The sequence below is a fragment of the Oncorhynchus mykiss genome, chromosome 13 (assembly GCF_013265735.2).
Source record: "Oncorhynchus mykiss isolate Arlee chromosome 13, USDA_OmykA_1.1, whole genome shotgun sequence".
Taxonomy (NCBI): Eukaryota; Metazoa; Chordata; class Actinopteri; order Salmoniformes; family Salmonidae; genus Oncorhynchus; species Oncorhynchus mykiss.
The window spans coordinates 31,045,007-31,065,202 of NC_048577.1; the positions used below are offsets into that span (position 1 = coordinate 31,045,007).

Genomic DNA, 20,196 nt, shown 5'->3' on the forward strand with positions numbered 1-20,196 from the left:
TTTCACATTCTTAAATTAAAGTGGTGATCCTAATTGACCAAAAACAGGGAATATTTACTAGGATTAAATGTCAGGAATAGTGAAAAACTGGGTTTAAATGTATTTGGCTAAGGCATATGTAAAGTACCGACTTCAACTGTAACTGTAAATCAAAACATGAAATCAGGCAAAGATGCCACGATGTGTGAAAACCACAATGCAATGAGAGATGTTCTAATCTTGAGCTGTAAAATAGGAGCCTAACGTTAACTCTTTAGTCCAAAAGACCTTGGCTCTGCCAGCCAAAAACAACCAAATACTCCATCTAAACGTGAATAGATTCTCAATTGCGGTACGTTTCGAGAAACATAAAGCAGTCTTTCATATCACATCAAAACATTTTTCACAAATGCTAAATTTACACTTGCTGTATACTGATTTAACCGGTTGTAACAGTTGCAGCCGAAAGTATTTTTCAGTGACAACACGTTTGTGTGGCGTCAGTCTTCTGTTTACACACAGGTGTTTGGATACGCTGCCAATTAGCACAGGTAGTCAACTGTCTTCCGTAAAACAAGCGCTTTAACTTTGAAATATGGCCACGTGGGAACCCTAAAGCACAGTAAAAAAAAGTGAGCGGTAATTTAACCTTTTGTTTTTTGAAAATGATTTCTTGCTGCTATGAAAACTGCTACAATCATTATGTTTCCAAAACTGTAACAAGCGATGCATGTTACCGTTTAGCTTATGCGTGGGGCACCTAACGCAACTCCACTAGCCAGAAGACACCATTGTCACTAGGCGTTAAAGGTGGTTAGCATCTATGAATGTGCTAAACCAGGGGTGTCAAACTAATTTTGTCCCAGGGCCGCATTCTGTGTTCAACGAGGTACGGAGAGCTGCACTGAAAATGTTATATTTCCTTGCCTTCAAAAATCGGAATTTGATGCTCTGTTTAGCTTTAATTATTATTATTATTATTATTATTTATTTTTTTGAGAGCTCGACAGTCAATCAATCAAATTTATTTTATATAGCCCTTCGTACATCAGCTGATATCTCAAAGTGCTGTACAGAAACTCAGCCTAAAACCCCAAACAGCAAGCAATGCAGGTGAAGAAGCACGGTGGCTAGGAAAAACTCCCTAGAAAGGCCAAAACCTAGGAAGAAACCTAGAGAGGAACCAGGCTATGTGGGGTGGCCAGTCCTCTTCTGGCTGTGCTGGGTGGAGATAACAAAACATGGTCAAGATGTTCAAATGTTCATAAATGACCTAAATACAGTCAAACTGTATGAGTGTAGCTCCATTATCATTTATACAGTTAAGATTTTGTTTTAGTAATTTAAATTATTTTGACTGTTTTCCTCCACACAAATACAAACGATTTTACTCAACGCATGCATGATTGGACCCCTCGTGGGCCGGATATGGCACCTGGGCCGTATGTTTGGCACCAATGGGCTAGGCTATATAAATATTCTGTGTGTGAGGAGCCTGCTTTCTTTATTCGTGTAGCCCTCCATTAAATTATTAGTCAGAAATTAAATCTTCTGTTGACAAACCACAAGTGACTGAATAAAGCAGCGTGCATCACATCAAAAAATGTCCATCATTGTACTGTACCAGGCAACAAGCGAGCAACAGAACACGACGAAAACATATCGTCTCATCTTCGCTCCAAATTTCCCTCGCAGCTCGTTTCTTACCTGGCCTGCGCCTCGTCCAGGCTTTCGTCTGTGATGGCCATGATCTGTTGTAGAATATCCCCAATGTCTTGTTGAGGTTGACCGAGCTGTTTCCTAACCGAGTCTGGGTCGCCAACGTCGCCTTGTGATAACCCGCCGAGTCCGGTGAGACCCGCCAGCATTCGCGTTTGATCATCCATAGCTACTTAAAAAAACGTAGGTCCTTTCCTCACAATCGAATTCACACAGTTAGCCAGATAGCTAGCTAACAATGAAACCCCCAGCACAAATCATACGCCACTGGCTGATAGTAATTAATTACAGCCAGCTAACGTTAGTTAACCTAAAAAAAAGAATTCCAAAGCAGTTCCACATTCATAAACGATTTGTGCTACTCGCCGATGTCAACCGGGGCAAGCTGCTATAGCGAATAAATGCTGCTAGCTAAGCAACTGTCAAGCTAGCTGTGTAGCCCTAAGAAATATACAGGGGGGAAAAAAAGCAACGGACACATGCACCTAAGTAGGGAGCTGGCAGACAGCGCCTTGCGCTAATACAAGAAAATGTCCGGCAAATAAAATATGCATTCAAAATAATGCAAAAAATAAAGACAAAACTAAATGTGGCAACACCTTGCTAGCTAGATGCATACATCAATAAATCACACTCGCGGTGGTTCAGAAGGGGCTTATCAAAAAAAAATATATATTGTTTACCCAGACAGGGAAAAAGCTGCGCGAGGACAAGTGTGCGTCGTTCACATACCAGCTCGCGCTAGCTGGTGTAGCTAATGACCAAATTAGCTGGCTAAGTAGCCAGTTAGCTAGACACTTCTTGTGCAGAAAACAAACTCGTATGGCATCGGTAAAGAAAATAACTGATTATAATTTGATAACACTAGCTATGCAAATAACAGGCAACATGTGGGTTCATTTAGATAACTATGCTGTCGCAAGTAAATAACGCTAGCTAAGTTTAAAAAAAAAAATATATATATATATATATATATATATATATATATTAAGTGGGACCACAATGCTGAAGCTCAAAACATAGCTAAGTTGATGTGTGCTAAAATAGAATCACATCATCGCAAATTATTGATCAATTCCAAACAAATTTAGCAAGTGGGCAATACTAGTTAAGGCAACGACACTGGCATGCTAAATAGTTAGCTAACAGGATGATCACCGGTGTATTTTCACGGGTCCTCAGTGGGACAGTCACTCTCCTCCCACATAAAAACCACGTTTGAGGGGGGAAAAAAAGTGTGTTTGCTGAAAGTTATAATGGCATTTTCCACCGGTCAGCCACGGCAAGTTGAATGCCATTACACTCTCGGTTGCAGTAGAGTGTGTGTTTTCTCTGATCCTTTTATTTTTTCAGGACAAAGGTTGTCATTTCCTCCCTTCTGCTTACGAAGCCACAGCAAACTGACTATACAATATCGCGCGTTCAATTCATCATGCAACTGCGTCACCGCACCTAGGCTGTCAGATCTTATTGATGAGATATTTACCGTCCATTTTATTGAAATATTTTCCTGTTTCATATAAACTAATCCAGGGCGACATGAAAAACTTCAGTCGGCTATTTTAGACTTTTGTTTTGAACCACTTCCCTGACATGCAGATGACCCATGTCATCTGTATGACACTGAACAGTGTTAGCCCACTGAGCTAAGGCTGGCAATTAGGCATTCAGGTTACAGGCATGGTTCCTATTTATGTCAAAGGACTTCAAGGAAGCACTTCTGCTACAATAGTATACTGCCAAGAGGTCTTGACCTCAGTGGCACAGGTGATACACTACATTTGCAGGGGACAGATCAAGGGGATGAGTTTGAATAAGTGTACTTATTGGACAGTCTGAGACAATTGTAATTAGTAGTGCAAGCTTGCTTTACTGTCAAGATCACCTCAACCCTGAAATGTCAATCGATTGAATTACCACCACGCTCAACCCATTGACCAAATCAATGACAATCATACAGTACTGGGACCCATATTGAAGCATCTTATTATTAATCTACAACAAATGTGTCAAATTGGAACAAATCACACCATCAAATAGGCCACTATTAAACAGGCTGTGTTCAGAAACATTCAATGAATGAAACTTCCTCTTTTAGTGTGAGAAATATGGACAGCACAGATTGAATACAAGCGTCTTCATTTTTTATTTTTTTACACAAACGCGGACGTTTTTGCTGTCATTTATCACTCAGATGAGAGAGCAGCTCCACTAGATGAATTGGGAGACTGAATAGACATGGAGGGAAGGCTGACTGCTGTGCTGGAATGATGGGTGTATACACCACGAAGGGGAGTGCACAGGACAAAACTGGCTGTGGATTATGCTGATGCTCGGCGCATCCATCTTCTACAGTCTATGCCTAATCAATCTGAAGTTAGAGAAGGGAGAGGGGGTAGATTTTTACAAAGACCTGGCCTAACAGGGAGAAAAATCATTTTTACAGCACCAACAGGCATTTACACATCAGAAGTAGGCCCAGGCCTGTTATGGTCACAAGAAACCATCACGTTTAACCCTGTTTATTTGAATACATTTTTGGTCCATTTGCTAACTCTATATTGTAAGAGTAATGTTAAGCAGTGATGTCAAAATATCTAAATAAACTATACATGATCAATAAATAAAGTAATCCATATTTTGTATCTAGTTCGGTTATTTTTCTATTTATATCCCTGCTGTGAATGTTGTTTTCTCCAGTGCATGAATGTGTGTCTTGACTACTTTCAATTTGTAAGCAGGAGAAGCCCTCTCTCATCCCACAAGCACCCAGCCTTATTTTAATCTAAATAAGAATCAATCTCTTGCCGTGCACCACCCTCCCTCCGTGATTCCCCAGCACTCACGGTCACAACCTCACTTTTCTCCCACTCCTCTATCCTTTCATTCTTACTATGCACCCCCCCACTGCAAGAACAACCCACAGAAAATACGTATGTTTGTAATACAGCAATAAATAAGATGAAATATCATGGTGATTTGAGTCAGTATTTGGTGGTCAGAACTTGAACCTGTCCGATTCCTTTTACACAATTTCTTTAAAAAAAGACATCTTGTTCATGCAAGTGTAACCCTATTGACTGTTAAACTTCTGAGGAAATATTCCTCGTTGGGGCCACATTCAGTTGTTCATCATGTTTCTCCTGGTAAGAGGAAGGCTCAACCTTATAACATGAAAGATGGTGAGAACTGAAGATGTGATAGTGAGCGATTGAGAAAAAAAAAGGGGGGGGTTATGACACACCAGGCATAATGTCAGGCCTTCGTTCTGCGCCAGTGACCTGGTGAAAAGAAAGGGATGGAGTCAAGATGAGGTGGGGGAGGGGCCTGCTCCCTGATGGACAGGAGAAGGGACAGAAGACAGCAGTGCTGGAGGAGAGAAAAGAGGACTGAATCTCTGGACAAAACAGAAAAGATTGAGGGATAAGAAAGGGTCAGGGAGTAAAGTATTATACAAGGGTGTGTTGAGAGAACTATCAAGTTGTGTGTACAGAGAATTCTTCCCCTTGTTACACACTGAAACCAAGAGATGTTTCAAAGGAGTTGGGATGGAATAATGGTTTCACATTTCCTTGTTTATGAAGGGTTAAAAACAAATACAGGATTGGACCTGGTCTTACAACTGATTCAATGGTCAGAAAATGCAAGACAAATTCTGATAATTACTGTTTAATAATAAATATATATTTTTTTAGCATAAACAAGGATGTACAGGAAAATTAAGGAAAGCAGGTATCTTACAAAACAAACCCCCAAAATTCGTCCACTGCAAGTTCATATTTTTCTCTACATCTTTTACTGTAGGTGAATATTCATTAGCTTTTTAAATAAAGGATGAGATCGCCCTCTGGTGGCCAACAGCATACGTTTCGTAGGGAGACCGGTATCCGTCAGGACCCATAGCACTCTGGACAAAAGTAGGGCACTATATAAGGAATGGGGTGCCATTTGGGAGGACCCAAATAGTATAGTGGTGGAATAGAACAGATAGAAAGTTTTCGCTGAAATAATCCACATTCATCCCGTGAAGAAAGATACCAGAGACGTATTTACAAACAACCACAAGCCACCACAGAGAACAGCTAAATTAGGGAGCCATGGGTAGAGTTAAGACATTACATAAATACAGAAAAAGCCAGACTGATCTTTCTCATAGCTCATTCATTGAGTGAACCTGGATGAAACCAAAGGTCACAATAGAGTCTGTGCTATTAAAGGTGTGCCTTGTCCTGCTTGTACAAAGCCAGAATTCGGTTTGCTTAGTCATCTTTTTTTGCCATGAAAAATCTAGTTTGGTTGTACCATGATACTGTATTGCGATAACCCTAAAACAGAGGTACTAGAATTATACGGTGGATGATGTGTTGGTTGATACGGGTCCTGCCAGTAGATCTCTGACTGGTTCAGAGGAGAGATACTGGAATCCCACATCAGCCGCTGATGGGAGCAGATGTATTTGTGATCATGTATTAAGTGTGTACATTTAATAAACACAACAAAGAGAATAAACTCACTAGGCTGCAGGTAGCCTAGTGGTTAGAGTGTTGAACTAGTAACCAGAAGGTTGCTGGATCAAACCTCTAGACCATCCTATCAGGGATGTGTATGCAAATATCTTAAAATTTGCTTCATAACACCCACAAGATCAGACTGAACATTTCAAAACAGCCAAACGAGGCTCAGGGAATAAAATGATCAAAATAGTTATTTTTCATTAAATAAAACAGTGATGATTTAAAGACCTTTAAGTCAAGAAGTGTTCAGCAGGGAGAAAACGTTTTGAAACAGAAGGGGAAGGTACTACCTAAATTGAAACAGATTTAAATGTTCTGTTGCAAAGGTTCTGCCCTACTGAACACTACCCTGAGAACCACTACAGCCATCCATCCATCGAGACATGCCCTTACCCAATCTGCTGCTTGTCTCATTCACCAGTAACTGAGCCTGTTCCTGTCTGGACTGCAGCTCCCTGACCATCTTACACTGGGTGTCCATCTATGGAGGAACAGATGTTTTTTTTTTTTTTTAATTACGTGCAACTCACATTTTAAGAGGGTGATAAGCGTTTCACAACTTCAACAGTAATAAAAAAAAAAAAACGGCCTTCGATATGCACTCATCTACAACAAAAGCCAGGGCATTACCGTGGTTGAGGCAAATAAACTCTCGGGCTGGGCAATATGGCCAAAATGTCAATACTTTTTTGTATTAAAAAAATAAATACAATTTCTAGATGTGCATGACTAGCGTGGCAACATGAATTCTAAGTGTTTTAATGGGCCTTTCTCCATTCTGGTTGAACAATATAAAACAAATCAAAGTTCAACAAAAATATTGAATATAGTGACTGGGCACTTCGAAGTGTTTGACATGACAAGGAATCAAAAAGCAAGGTGACAGGGTATGAACCAAATGTTGGTCACTGTTTTCTAGTGGATCCTAATTAGAGGTTACGTTTCATGCACTCTTACTTGATGTAGCTAAAATATTAATGTGTTATACATTTGGAATTTTATTTAACTTGGCAAGTCAGTTAAGAACAAATTCTTATTTACAATGACGGCCTACACCAACCAAATCCGGACGACGCTGGAGCAATTGTGCGCCACCTTATGGGACTCCCAATCACGGCTAGTTGTGATACAGCCTGGAATTGAACCAGGGTGTCTGTAGTGACGCCTCAAGCACTGAGATACAGTGGCGCCACTCGGGAGCCCAGGCGTTGCCTAATTCCTCTCAGATTTAGAATATACCATTGTACAAACACACTGGTATCAGCACAGATAGATATTTCACCGGACATATAAATATGAAGTATCCGCTTGGCGTTTCCACTCACTGGAAGCCCACTGGCCAGCAGGGGGAGAAGATGGATTTTGGCTGACATTCTACAATTTCTCATCAACTGAACATTTGATCTCAATACAGTTCTGTTCCCAAAACTATTAAATCAGTTATGAACAGAGCGGACTACCCTTTGCAAAAGTAAAAAAAAAAAAAAAATATATATATATATATATATATATATGTATATATTTTTTTTTAAGAAGGAGTGCAAAGGGGAATTGAGTTATTGCACACGCACACTTGAGTAGGCGTTCCCTAACGGAAATATGCAAATGCATGTTAGAACACGCCAATAGGATCGCGCTAGGTCGTGCTTGGCTCTGCCCACTATGACTCAATTGTTCCCATTGGAAACAGGCTTTGGTCCATCTTGGTTTAGTTGTAAAAATCTTTGGTATCAGGCTAGCTTGCCAGCTAAGTAGCTATTTGCAGCTAACAATTTGAGGCACAAATCAAAACAAAAAAAGTCAAACCGTTTGCAGACACTAAGACACAAACTAAAAGTGTAATTGTAGAATGTTTGTGGATTTACATAAAGCAAAGTGGAAAGCAGCATAGTTGTCAACATCTTGTTGCATCTGAAGCGTTGACCATGTAGACTGTCACTGCGAGTGAACGGCTAGTATTTTAACTTGACTAGTGGAAGAGCAAAAACAAGTCTCCTTGAGTGACAATTGGCTGGCTGTGTGTGGAAGGAGACAAGACTCAAATATCAAACAGAGTAAACTATAAAAACTGACATTACACACAGAGGAGTGGAGTAACATTTAAACAAATCAAACATTAAAAATACTGGTATACAAAGGTAAACTAAAGACCCAAACTCGTCTGCATCAATACCAGTATTTAGTAAAATACAGTATAACGCCTAACCCCATCTCGGGCTGTTAATGGACATATGTTAGATTCATTAACACACAAGGGTGTGATAAAGATGGAGAATAAAATAATCGCTCTACCCTAAAGGCAAGTGTGGACACTTCACACAGTAGTCAAATGTTTTTATTGCATTGGAACTATAATGTGTGCACTGCAGCTACCATCTTACTTTGAGCATGGGACATGGAACACTGAGGGGTGAATTCTAACTTCCACTTCAGTCAAATGTGTAATTACTCGTAGTCGATCATTGTAGTCCTTCAACTTTAGTTGTCAGAGCAACTTACTGATCATTACACCTGTACACAGCGCATCTGTTAAGTAGACCACCCAACTACCTCATCCCCATATTACTTTTTGCACCCCAGTATCTCTACTTGCACATTCATCTTCTGCACATCTCACTCCAGTGTTTGATTGCTAAATTGTAATTATTTCACCACTATGGCATATTTATTGCCTTACCTCCCTAATCTTACTACACTTTTCTATTGTATTGACTGTACGTTTGTTTATCCATGTGTAACTGTCGCACTGCTTTGCGTCATCTGGGCCAGGTCGCAGTTGTAAATGAGAACTTGTTCTCATCTGGTCTACCCGTTTAAATAAAGGTGAAATAAAAAATGCCATCAATGCATGACTAAGTGGAAATCTGACTTAAATGCAAGTTAAGATTTGCTCAATAGAAATTAAATTTAAAAAACTCCCAAAGGCCTTTTTCCTGGCCAAATACTGGACAACAAAACTATTACGACAGAGATTCTCCATTGAGCTTGTTTTTAGTCTAGGACTAAACTGTGTTCAAGAAACCATCCCCAAGTCGAATAACACAAGTTTGTCCGTATTACCACCAGTTCCAAAGTGGACAGTACAGACCGCTGTCTGCGGAGCACGCTGTGGTAATCAGGTTTGTTCTGGATGAGCTGGCTGTGAGGACTGGGCCAGGCAGCTAGGGTCTAACATCACCCCATTCTCCAGGCACTGCTCAAATTGCCTGCAAAGGGAAAGATGAGATGTACCAACACATTTACACTAGGCAAAAACCACGGTCCTAAAATGGGCCGTAACCAACTCTAGTATCGTTATCATGCCATTCTGAACAATGAACAATCATTGGGGGGGAAGATCAGCTTTAATATTACAGATAGATGGTAGCTTCCATCAATGAAATTGTCTGCACAAATTCCAATCATATGGATATTCATATGTAGACATACATACAAAATAGAGGTCTACCGATTATGATTTCAGTGCCGATACTGATTATTGGAGGGAAAAAAAAGCAGATTTATAAAAAAATACAAATCTGCCAATTTGTGTTTATTTGTAATAATGACAATTACAACAATACTGAATGAACTTATTTTAACTTAATATACATCGAATCAATTTAGCCTCAAATTAATAATGAAACAAGTTCAATTTGGTTTAAATAATCACGAAAGTCCTGTTTGAATGAATGTTTACGCGCCTGCTTCTGCCTACCACCGCTCAGTCAGATACTTGTATGCTCAGTCAGAGCGTGCAGGACACGGTTGATATTACTAGATATTATCTAGCAATATCAACCATGTGTAGTGAACTAGTGATGAGTGATTTGACAAAATAAGTTCAATGCTAGCTAGCAACTTACATTGGCTTACTGCATTCGCGTAACAGGCATTCTCCTTGAGGATTGCACAAGGACTAGTTAACTGTAAGGTTGCAAGATTGGATCCCCCGAGCTGACAAGGCGAAAATCTGTCGTTAACCCAAAGTTCCTAGGCAGTCATTGAAAATAAGAATGTGTGCTTAACTGACTTGCCTAGTTAAATGGAGTAGAAAAATAAATATATGTATTTAGGCAAAAATCGGTGTCCAAAAATACAGATTGTTATGAAAACTTGAAATCGGCCATTCCGATTAATCGGTCGACCTCTAGTATATACACATACTTTTTACATTGTAGAATAACAGTGAAGACATCAAAACTATGAAATAACACATGAAATCAAAATATATTTACATTCTTCAAAGTAGCCGCCCTTTGCATTGACAGCTTTGCACACTCTTGACATCCTCTCATCCAGCTTCACCTGGAATGCTTTTCCAACAGTCTTGAAGGACTTTGCACACATGCTGAGCACTTGCTAGGTTACTTATCCTCCCCTCTGTGGTTCAACTAATCCTAAACCATCTCAATTCTGTTAAGGTCAGGTGATTGTGGAGGCCAGGTCATCTGATGCAGCACTCCATCACTCTTCTTCTTGGTCAAATAGCCCTTACACAGCCTGGAGGTGTGTTGGGTCACTGTCCTGTCGAAAAACAAATTATAGTCCCACTAAGCACAAACCAGATGGGATGGAGTACTGCTGCAGAATGCAGAGGTAGCCATGCTGGTTAAGCGTGCCTTGAATTCTAAATAAATGTTAAAAAATAAAAAAATAATAATCACTGACAGTGTCACCAACAAAGCACCCCCACGCCACCTCCTCCATGCTTCATGGTGGGACCCACACATGCATAGATCATCCGTTCACCTACTCCGCGTCACAAAGACACGGCGGTTGGAACCAAAAATCTCAAATTTGGACTGATGTCCACCTGTCCAATGTTCATTGCGTGTGTTTCTTGGTCCAAGCAAGTTTCTTCTTATTGGTGTCTTTTAATAGTAGTTTCTATGCAGCAATTCAACCATGAAGGCCTGATTCACGCAGTCTCCTCTGAAGTTAGTTGATATGTGTCTGTTACTTAATTCTGCAAAGCATTTATTTGGGCTGCAATTTCTGAGGCTGGTAACTAATGAACGCATCCTCTGCAGCATAGGTAACACTGGGTCTTCCTTTCCTGCAGCAGTCCTCATGAGAGCCAGCTTCATCATAGCGCTTGATAGGGTTTGCGACTGTACTTGAAGAAACTTTCAAAGTTAGATTTTTTTCCGGATTGACTGACCATGTCTAAAACTGTCGTTTCTCTTTGCTTATTTGAGCTGTTCTTGCCATAATATGGACATTGTCTTGTACCAAATAGGGCAATCTTCTGTATACCACCCCTACCTTGTCACAACTGATAATGTTCAAATGCATTATGGAAAGAAATGACACAAATTAACATTTAACAAGGCACACCTGTTAATTGAAACGCATTCCAGGTTGAGAGAATGCAAAGCTGTCAAGGCAAAGGATGGTTATTTTAACACTTTTTTGGTTACATGTGTTATATAGGGATGCACAATATAAAAATCGGTGAACATAACAGAAATCGGCCGATATTAGCTAAAATGCCAACATCTGTATTGGCCAGATATGTAGTTTAATGCCGATGTGCAAAACCAATGTCAAAGCTGACGTGCATACCTATATAACATAGGGACAGTCGGTAATGACTGTACATAAAATGTAAAGGCTACACATCATTCCTAACCTAGCCCACAATGTCTGCTGTGTGGATCGAGCAGTCAACAAGTCGAGCAGTTATTTGAAAGAGTAAGAACATGTCAGCGAGACAACTCAAAGACAAAACTCATTAACACCAAGAAAATGGAATTCATTGCCAATTACAAGAAAACGTTCTGTCGTGGATGATGTTGGCTTTCGCGACTGGTCGAGCACAGGTACACACTAACGTTACCAAGTGTGCAATTTTTTTAGATGTCGCCCTACCGGAGTTACAGTAATAGTGTCATTGCTATTAGCTTCACAACATTACATGGAAAGCCGTTTGGGCGTACATTTTTTGAATGGAGCATGCTTATTTAAGATGGTGAGGAAGGCACTTTTAAAGAATAACCATGCATCCTCTGACGGGATGAGGTCAATGTCATTCCAGGATACCCCGGCCAGGTCGATTAGAAACGCCTGCTCGCTGAAGTGTTTTAGGGAGAGTGATGTGACAGTGATGAGGGGTGGTTGTTTGACTGCAGACCCATTAAGGATGAAGGCAATGAGGCAGTGATCTCTGAGATCCTGGTTGAAAACAGCAGAGGTGTATTTGGAGGGCGAGTTAGGATGATATCTATGAGGGTGCCCATGTTTACAGATTTGGGGTTGTACCTGGTAGGTTCATTGATAATTTGTGTGAGATTGAGGGCATCAAGCTTAGATTGTAGGATGGCATGTCCCAGTTTAGGTCACCTAGCAGCACGAGCTCAGAAGAGATGGGGGCAATCAATTCACATATGGTGTCCAGGGCACAGCTGGGGGCAGAGGGTGGTCTATAGCAAGCGGCAACGGTGAGACTTTTTTCTGAAAAGGTGAATTTTTAGAAGTAGAAGCTCAAATTGTTTTAGTACAGACCTGATAGTAAGACAGAACTCTGCAGGCTCTCGCTGCAGTAGATTGCAACACCGCCCCCATTGGCAGTTTGTCGGAAAATGTTAGTTAGGGATAGAAATTTCAGGGTTGTTGGTTTTCCTTAGTCAGGATTCAGACATGGCTAAGATATCCGGGTTGGCAGAATGTGCTAAAGCAGTGAATAAAGCAAACTTAGGGATTAGGCTTCTAATGTTAACATGCATGAAACCAAGGCTTTTACGGTTACAGAAGTCAACAATTGAGAGCACCTGGGGAGTAGGAGTGGAGCTAGGCACTGCAGGTCCTGGATTAACCTCCACATCACCAGAGGAAGAGGAGAAGTAGGAGAAGGGTACGGCTAAAGGCTATAAGAACCGGCCGTCTAGCACGTTCGGAACAGAGAGTAAAGGGAGCAGGTTTCTGGGCACAATAGCATAGATTCAAGGCATAATGTACAGACAAAGGTATCATAGGAAGAGTACATTGGAGGTAAACCTAGGCATTGAGTAACGATGAGAGTCTCCAGAGACGTTTAAACCAGGTGATGTCAACGCATATGTGGGAGGTGGAACAACATGGTTGGTTAAGGCTTAGTGAGGCTCTACAGTGAAATAAGACAGTAATCACTAACCAGGACAGTAATGGACAAGGGATATTGATATTAGGGCGAGGCATGCGTACCTAAGTGATCGTATGGGTCCAGTGAGTGGTTGGGCCGGCAGGGGACACGGCGATTCAGACAGCAGGCCGGGGCTAGCGAGCTATGGGGTGGGGTCTGTTTTTGCCTCCTCGAGCTGTGTCGTCGATAGACCAGTCTTGGAATTAGTAGGTTTCCAAGTACCAGAGGGGTTCAAGTCCAATTGGAGAAATGGGTATAGTGGTCCAAGAAACTGGCCGATGGATCAGCTAACAATCCAATATGCTCTAGATAGCTTGCAGGTCGCGGTTAGCAGAATGGGCCTTCAGGGGACATCGCACCTGAGGGGCCTGTTGGGGTCCTCGAGCAGATTGTCGGTATTCCAGCCATGAAGGATCGGCAGGGTTCCGTGCCCCGTACCGGCAGTAGAAGGGGTCCAGATATTGTAGCCGAGGAGTGGGCTTCAGGAGTAGTCCAGGAGATGGGTTAAGCATGGGTAGGCTCCAGGATAGTTGGTGCTTGCGCCGGGACAGAAAGGTTAGCCAGGAGTAGTCAACCCAGGTTGCGGTTAGCTAGCTGCGATGAATCGGTTCAGAGTTTGAGGTAGGAATCCGGGGATATGGAGAGAAAAATAGGTCCAGTATGCTCTGGTTTGAAACGCATTGTACGAACTGACGAGAGCTTTCCGAGCTAAAGGTTAGCTGATGACCGCTAGCAGTGGTTAGATGACTAATAGCTGGCTAGCTTCAGTTGAGTTATTCCAGTTCGGAGGTAAATATAAATACTTTAACAAAAAAAACAGATCCACACCACATCGGGTGAGGTGAGTTGCAGGAGAGTATTTAGAAGTTTAGGTAATATATATATATATATTACATACATACAAGACAAAGACTGCAACACCATCTTGGATTCCTGCATTGTGATTTCAAATTAACAATTAGTTTGTTGATTTTATATAAAACATTAATCTCGTTTAGCATGATGCATTCAATTATGGCATAATTATACTGCTTGTATTAATTTGCATCACTGTCAATGACACTTTTATTTTGAAGGCTAACAGCAAAGTCCACTATTGTGGCAAATCCTTACTGTGGCTAGGTGTTTCCAACCAACATTAGTCTTATAAATTAGGGTTATTTTAGATAGAGGATCTAGTTTTTTTTAAAGTTTTTTTTTAAGTATCTATGAGGCTGTGGAGGGATCCAAATTGTGGATTTAAAAGGAAACATGACCTTTGTTTTCAAGCCCTGGATTACTAGCCCCTTAATATTATTGTTAAAATTTAGCTTAACAGCTAACATTTCAACATAACTTTAAACCATTTTATAAAAAGAGATTCTCCAAAATTGAAATATTCCAGACAATATTTATTACAGGCACTCACACACAGTGATGAGGAAGTCAGTTACCCGTGTATAGTCTTCCTGGCCTGCTCCATGGTGTTCTGCATTTCAGTGTCACTAGTGAGAAAGAGTCAAAAGGGAGCCATAACAGATGACTGAATGAATACAGAAAGGGCTGAACTAGAAATAAAAGGACAATACAGAAGAATGACAGCCCTTTTTCTCTTGGGCTGTGCCGATACTAGTATCGCAATATTTTTTCCATGCCAAAAAACAAGAAGCCTTCCTTTAAAAACCTGCCGTTTGTAAAATATTGCGTGCTATAGCTTGGGGGGGGGGGGGGGGGGGGGGACACGACGACGACGACTCTGGATGACATGACGCTGCTTGTTTTCAACAGAAGTTAAAAATCGGTTTTGTGTTTCCTTGCCATAATACGGGCTAGTATCATGATACTCGGATCGTCCCGGACCCTTCTCATGTTAAAGGATCAGGGGAAAAAATAAAAATCAGTGCTGGAAATACATAATAGTAAAATAGACTGCTCAGGAAAAAGGTAAGTATGTTTAAGGACGTTAAGTCAAGGAACAAAATGAGGTTGAGGGCTGTGACGAGACAGCATTACCTGGCTGTGCTAGTGGGAGGTTGCTGACACTGCGGCTCATTGCGTGTCTTTGGCCAGGCAACACCACTCCTTCTGTACAGCCTCCACTGAAACAGGGAAGAAAATATTATTATTAGACAACTCTTAGTGAATTCGGAAAGTATTCAGACCTTAACTTCTTCAGTTACAGCCTTTTAAAATTAGTTAAATTGTCCCCCCAAGCTATCTATACACAGAGCAAAAACAAGTTTGTAGAATTGTTTGCAAAAAAATAAAAAACATTTACAAAGTATTCAGACCCTTTACTCAGTACTTTGTTGAAGCACATTTGGCAGCGATTAGAACCTTGTCTTCTTGGGTATGACGCTACAAGCTTGGCACACCTGTATTTGGAGAGTTTCTCCCATTCTTGGTAAGGTGGCAAGTGTCGCTGCATAGCTATTTACATCTCCAGAGGTGCTATTATTGGGTTCAAGTCTGGGCCACTCAAGAACATTCCGAGACTTGCCCTGGCTGTGTGCTTAGGGTCCTATGGGAAGGTGAACCTTCACCCCAGTCGGAGGTCTTGAGCACTCTGGAGCAGGTTTTCATCAAGGATCTCTCCGTACTTTGCTCTGTTCATTATTCCCCTCGATCCTGACTAGGCTCCCTGTCCTTGCGGCTGAAAAACATCATGAAGTTGCCATCACCACGCTTCATAGGGATGGTGCCAGGTGTTTAGTCTTGGTTTCATCGGACCAGAGAATCTGGTCTCATGCGCTCAGAGTCCTTAGGTGCCTTTTGGCAAAATCCAAGCGGGCTGTCATGTACCTTTTACTGATGAGTGGCTTCCACTACCATAAAGGCCTGATTGGTGGAGTATTGCAGAGATGGTTGTCCTTATGGAAGGTTCTCCCATCTCCACAGGGGAACTCTGGAGCTCTGTCAGAGTGACCATCGGGTTCTTGGTCACCTCCCTGACTAAGGCCCTTCTCCCACAATTGCTCAGTTTGGCCGGCCGGCCAGCCCTAGGAAGAGTCCTGGTGGTTCCAAACTTCTTCCATTTAAGAATGGAGGCTGTGTTATTGGGGACATTCAATGTTGCATACAATTTTTGGTACCCTTCCCCAGATCTGTGCCTCAACACAATCATGTCTCAGAGCTCTACGGACAATTCTTCAACCTCATGGCTTGGTTTTTGCTCTGACAGGCACCGTCAACAGTGGGATCTTATATAAACAGGGGGATCTTTCCAAATCATGTCCAATCAATTGAATTTACCACAGGTGGACTCCAATAAAGTTAACCATTTCAAGAATGATCTATGGAAACAGGATGCACCTGAGCTCAATTTTGAGTCTCACGGGAAAGGGTCTGAATACTTATGCAAATTTGCGAGAAAAAAAAATCTAGGCCTGGTTTCACTTTGTCATTATGGGGTATTGTGTGTAGATGTATTATTTAAAAAATATATTTAATACATTTTAGAATAAGTTTGTAACGTAACAAAATGTCGAAAAATGGAAGGGCCTGAATTCGAGGTCGACCGATTAATCAGGGCCGATTTCAAGTTCTCATAAAAATCGGAAATCTGTATTTTTTTTTTACACCTTTTTAAATATTTAATTAACTAGGCAAGTCAGTTAACACATTCTTTTCAATGACAGCCTAGGAACGGTGGGTTAACTTTCACCTTGTCAGCTCGGGCAATGTCAGCTCGGGGGATCCATTCTTGCAACCTTACAGTTAACTAGTCCAACGCAATAGCCACCTGCCTTGTTGCACTCCACAAGGAGACTGCCTGTTACACAAAAGCAGTAAGCCAAGGTAGGTTGCTAGCTAACATTAAAGTTCTAATAAAAAAACAAAATCAATAATCACTAGTTAACTACACATGGTTGATGATATTACTAGTTTATCTAGCGTGTCCTGCATTGCATATAATCTGACTGAGCATACAAGCATCTGACTGAGCAGTGTTAGGCAGAAGCAGGCTTGAAAGCATTCATTCAAACAGCACTTTAGTGCGTTTTGCCAGCAGCTTTTCGTTGTACGTCAAGCATTGCGCTGTTTATGACTTCAAGCCTATCAACTCCGAGAGTTTAGTCGTACCCTTATCCTACTCCTCCTCTGGTGATGTAGAGGTGAATCCAGGCCCTGCAGTGCCTAGTTCCACTCCTATTCCCCAGGCGCTCTCTTTTGATGACTTCTGTAACCATAATAGCCTTGGTTTCATGCATGTTAACATTAGCCTTCCTACCTAAATTTGTTTTATTTACTGCTTTAGCACACTGCCAACCCGGATGTTCTAGCCGTGTCTGAATCCTGGCTTAGGAAGACCACCAAAAATTCTGACATTTTCATCCCAAACTACAACATTTTCAGACAAGATAGAACAGCCAAAGGGGGTGGTGTTGCAATCTACTGCAAAGATATCCTGCAGAGCTCTGTCCCGCTATCCAGGTCTGTACCCAAACAATTTGAACTTCTACTTTTAAATATCCAATTCTAAAAACAAGTCTCTCACCGTTACCGCCTGCTATAGACAACCCTCTGGCCCCAGCTGTGCTCTGGACACCATATGTGAACTGATTGGATATTGGATATTGATCTCATCCCGTCAGTAGAGGATGCTTGGTTATTATTTTTTTTAAATGCCTTCCTCACCATCTTAAATAAGCATGCCCCATTCAAGACATTTAGAACCAGGAACAGATATAGCCCTCGGTTCTCTCCAGACCTGACTGCCCTTAACCAACACAAACATCCTATGGCGTTCTGCATTAGCGCCGAACAGCCCCCGTGATATGCACATTTTCAGGGAAGCTAGAAACCAATACACAGGCAGTTAGAAAAGCCAAGGCTAGCATTATCAAGCAGAAATTTTCTTCCTGCAACACCAACTCAAAAAAGTCATGGGACACTGAAGTCCATGGAGAATAAGAACACTTCCTCCCAGCTGCCCACTGCACTGAAGATAGGAAACACTGTCACCACCACTATAATTGAGAATTTCAATAAGCATTTTTCTACAGCTGGCTATACTTTCCACCTGGCTACCCCTACCCCGATCAACAGCACTGTACCCCCCCCACAGCAACTCGCCCAAACCTTACCCATTTCCCCTTCTCCCAAATCCAGTCAGCTGATGTTCAGAAAGAGCTGCAAAATCTGGACCCCTACAAATCAGCCGGCCTAGACAATCTCTTTTGTCTCGTCTGAGATTCCCAAAGAAAAAGGAAAGCAGCTGCGGTCATCCCCCTCTTCAAAGAGGGGGGGGGGACACTCTTGACCCAAACTTCTACAGACCTATTATCTATCCCACCCTGCCTTTCTAAGGTCTTCGAAAGCCAAGTCAAACAGATTACCGACCATTTCGAATCCCACCATACCTTCTCCGCTACGCAATCTGGTTTCAGAGCTGGTCATGGGTGCACCTCAGCCACGCTCAAGGTCCTAAACGATATCTTAACCTCCATCGATAAGAAACAATACTGTGCCTCTGGCAGTCTATGGGGGTGCCACAGGGTTCAATTCTTGGACCAACTCTTCTGTTTACAGCAATGTCGTCGGTCTTGCTGCTGGTGAGTCTCTGATCCACCTATACGCAGACGACACCATTCTGTAAACTTCTGGCCCTTTGGACACTGTTAACAACCCTCCAGGGGAGCTTCAATGCCATACAACTCTACTTCCGTGGCCTCCAATTGCTCGTAAATACAAGTAAAACTAAATGCATGCTCTTCAACCGATCGCTGCCTGCACCTGCCCAACATCACTACTCTGGACGGCTCTGACTTAGAATATGTGGACAACTACAAATACCTAGGTATCTGGTTGGACTGTAAACTCTCCTTCCAGACTCACATCAAACATGGCCAATCCAAAGTTGCATCTAGAATTGGCTTCCTATTTCGCAACAAAAGCATCATTCACTCATGCTGCCAAACATACCCTTGTAAAACAGACCATCCTACCAATCCTTGACTTCGGCAATGTCATTTACAAAATAGCCTCCAATACCCTACTCAATAAATCGGATGCAGTCTATCACAGTGCCATCAGTTTTGTCACCAAAGCCCCATATCCACTACCTACCACTGCGACCCGTACGCTCTCGTTGGCTGGCCCTCGCTTTCTACTCGTCGCCAAACCCACTGGCTCCAGGTCATCTACAAGACCCTGCTAGGTAAAGTCCCCCCTTAGCTTGCTGGTCACCATAGCAGCACCTACCTGTAGCACGCGCTCCAGCAGGTATATCTCTGGTCACCCCCAAAACCAATTCTTCCTTTGGCCGCCTCTCCTTCCAGTTCTCTGCTGCCAATGACTGGAACGAACTACAAAAATCTCTGAAACTGAAAACACTTCTCCCTCACTAGCTTTAAGCACCAGCTGTCAGAGCAGCTCACAGATTACTGCACCTGTACATAGCCCATCTATAATTTAGCCCAAACAACTACCTCTTTCCCTACTGTATTTATTTAGCTCCTTTGCACCCCATTATTTCTCTACTTTGCAATCAACCATTCCAGTGTTATACTTGCTATATTGTATTTACTTCGCCACCACGGCCTTTGCCTTTACCTCCCTTATCTCACCTCACATTGTATATAGACCTTTTCTACTGTTTGTTTTACTCCATGTGTAACTGTTGTTGGTTTCAAACTGCTTTGCTTTATCTTGGCCAGGTTGCAATTGGAAAATAACTTGTTCTCAACTTGCCTACCTGGTTAAATAAAGGTGAAATAAATCAAATTTAAAAAAGATGAGGCTGGTGTAACCAATGTGAAATGGCTAGCTAGTTAGCGGGGACAAACGTCACTCGCTCTGAGACTTGGAGTGGTTGTTCCCTTGCTCTGCATGGATAACGCTGCTTCGAAGGTGGCTGTTGTCGTTGTGTTCCTGGTTCGAGCGAGGAGAGGGACGGAAGCT

At 41.9% G+C, this 20,196-nt stretch overlaps 1 protein-coding gene across 5 annotated transcripts in view; it reads right to left on the reverse strand.

The window, feature by feature from the left end:
* LOC110486102 (pre-B-cell leukemia transcription factor 1) overlaps positions 1 to 2,587 on the reverse strand; it is a 54,398-nt gene extending 51,811 nt beyond the window's left edge. Inside the window, exon 1 of one of the 5 annotated variants that reach the window (XM_036940753.1) lies at positions 1,687 to 2,587. In XM_036940753.1, the coding sequence (XP_036796648.1) occupies positions 1,687 to 1,865 (179 nt within the window). In that variant the 5' untranslated portion in view covers positions 1,866 to 2,587. The remainder of the gene's footprint in view (positions 1 to 1,686) is intronic. The other 4 variants (XM_036940752.1, XM_036940754.1, XM_021557451.2 and 1 more) reach the window with 4 other exon arrangements.
* Between the last annotated feature and the right edge of the window lie 17,609 nt (positions 2,588 to 20,196).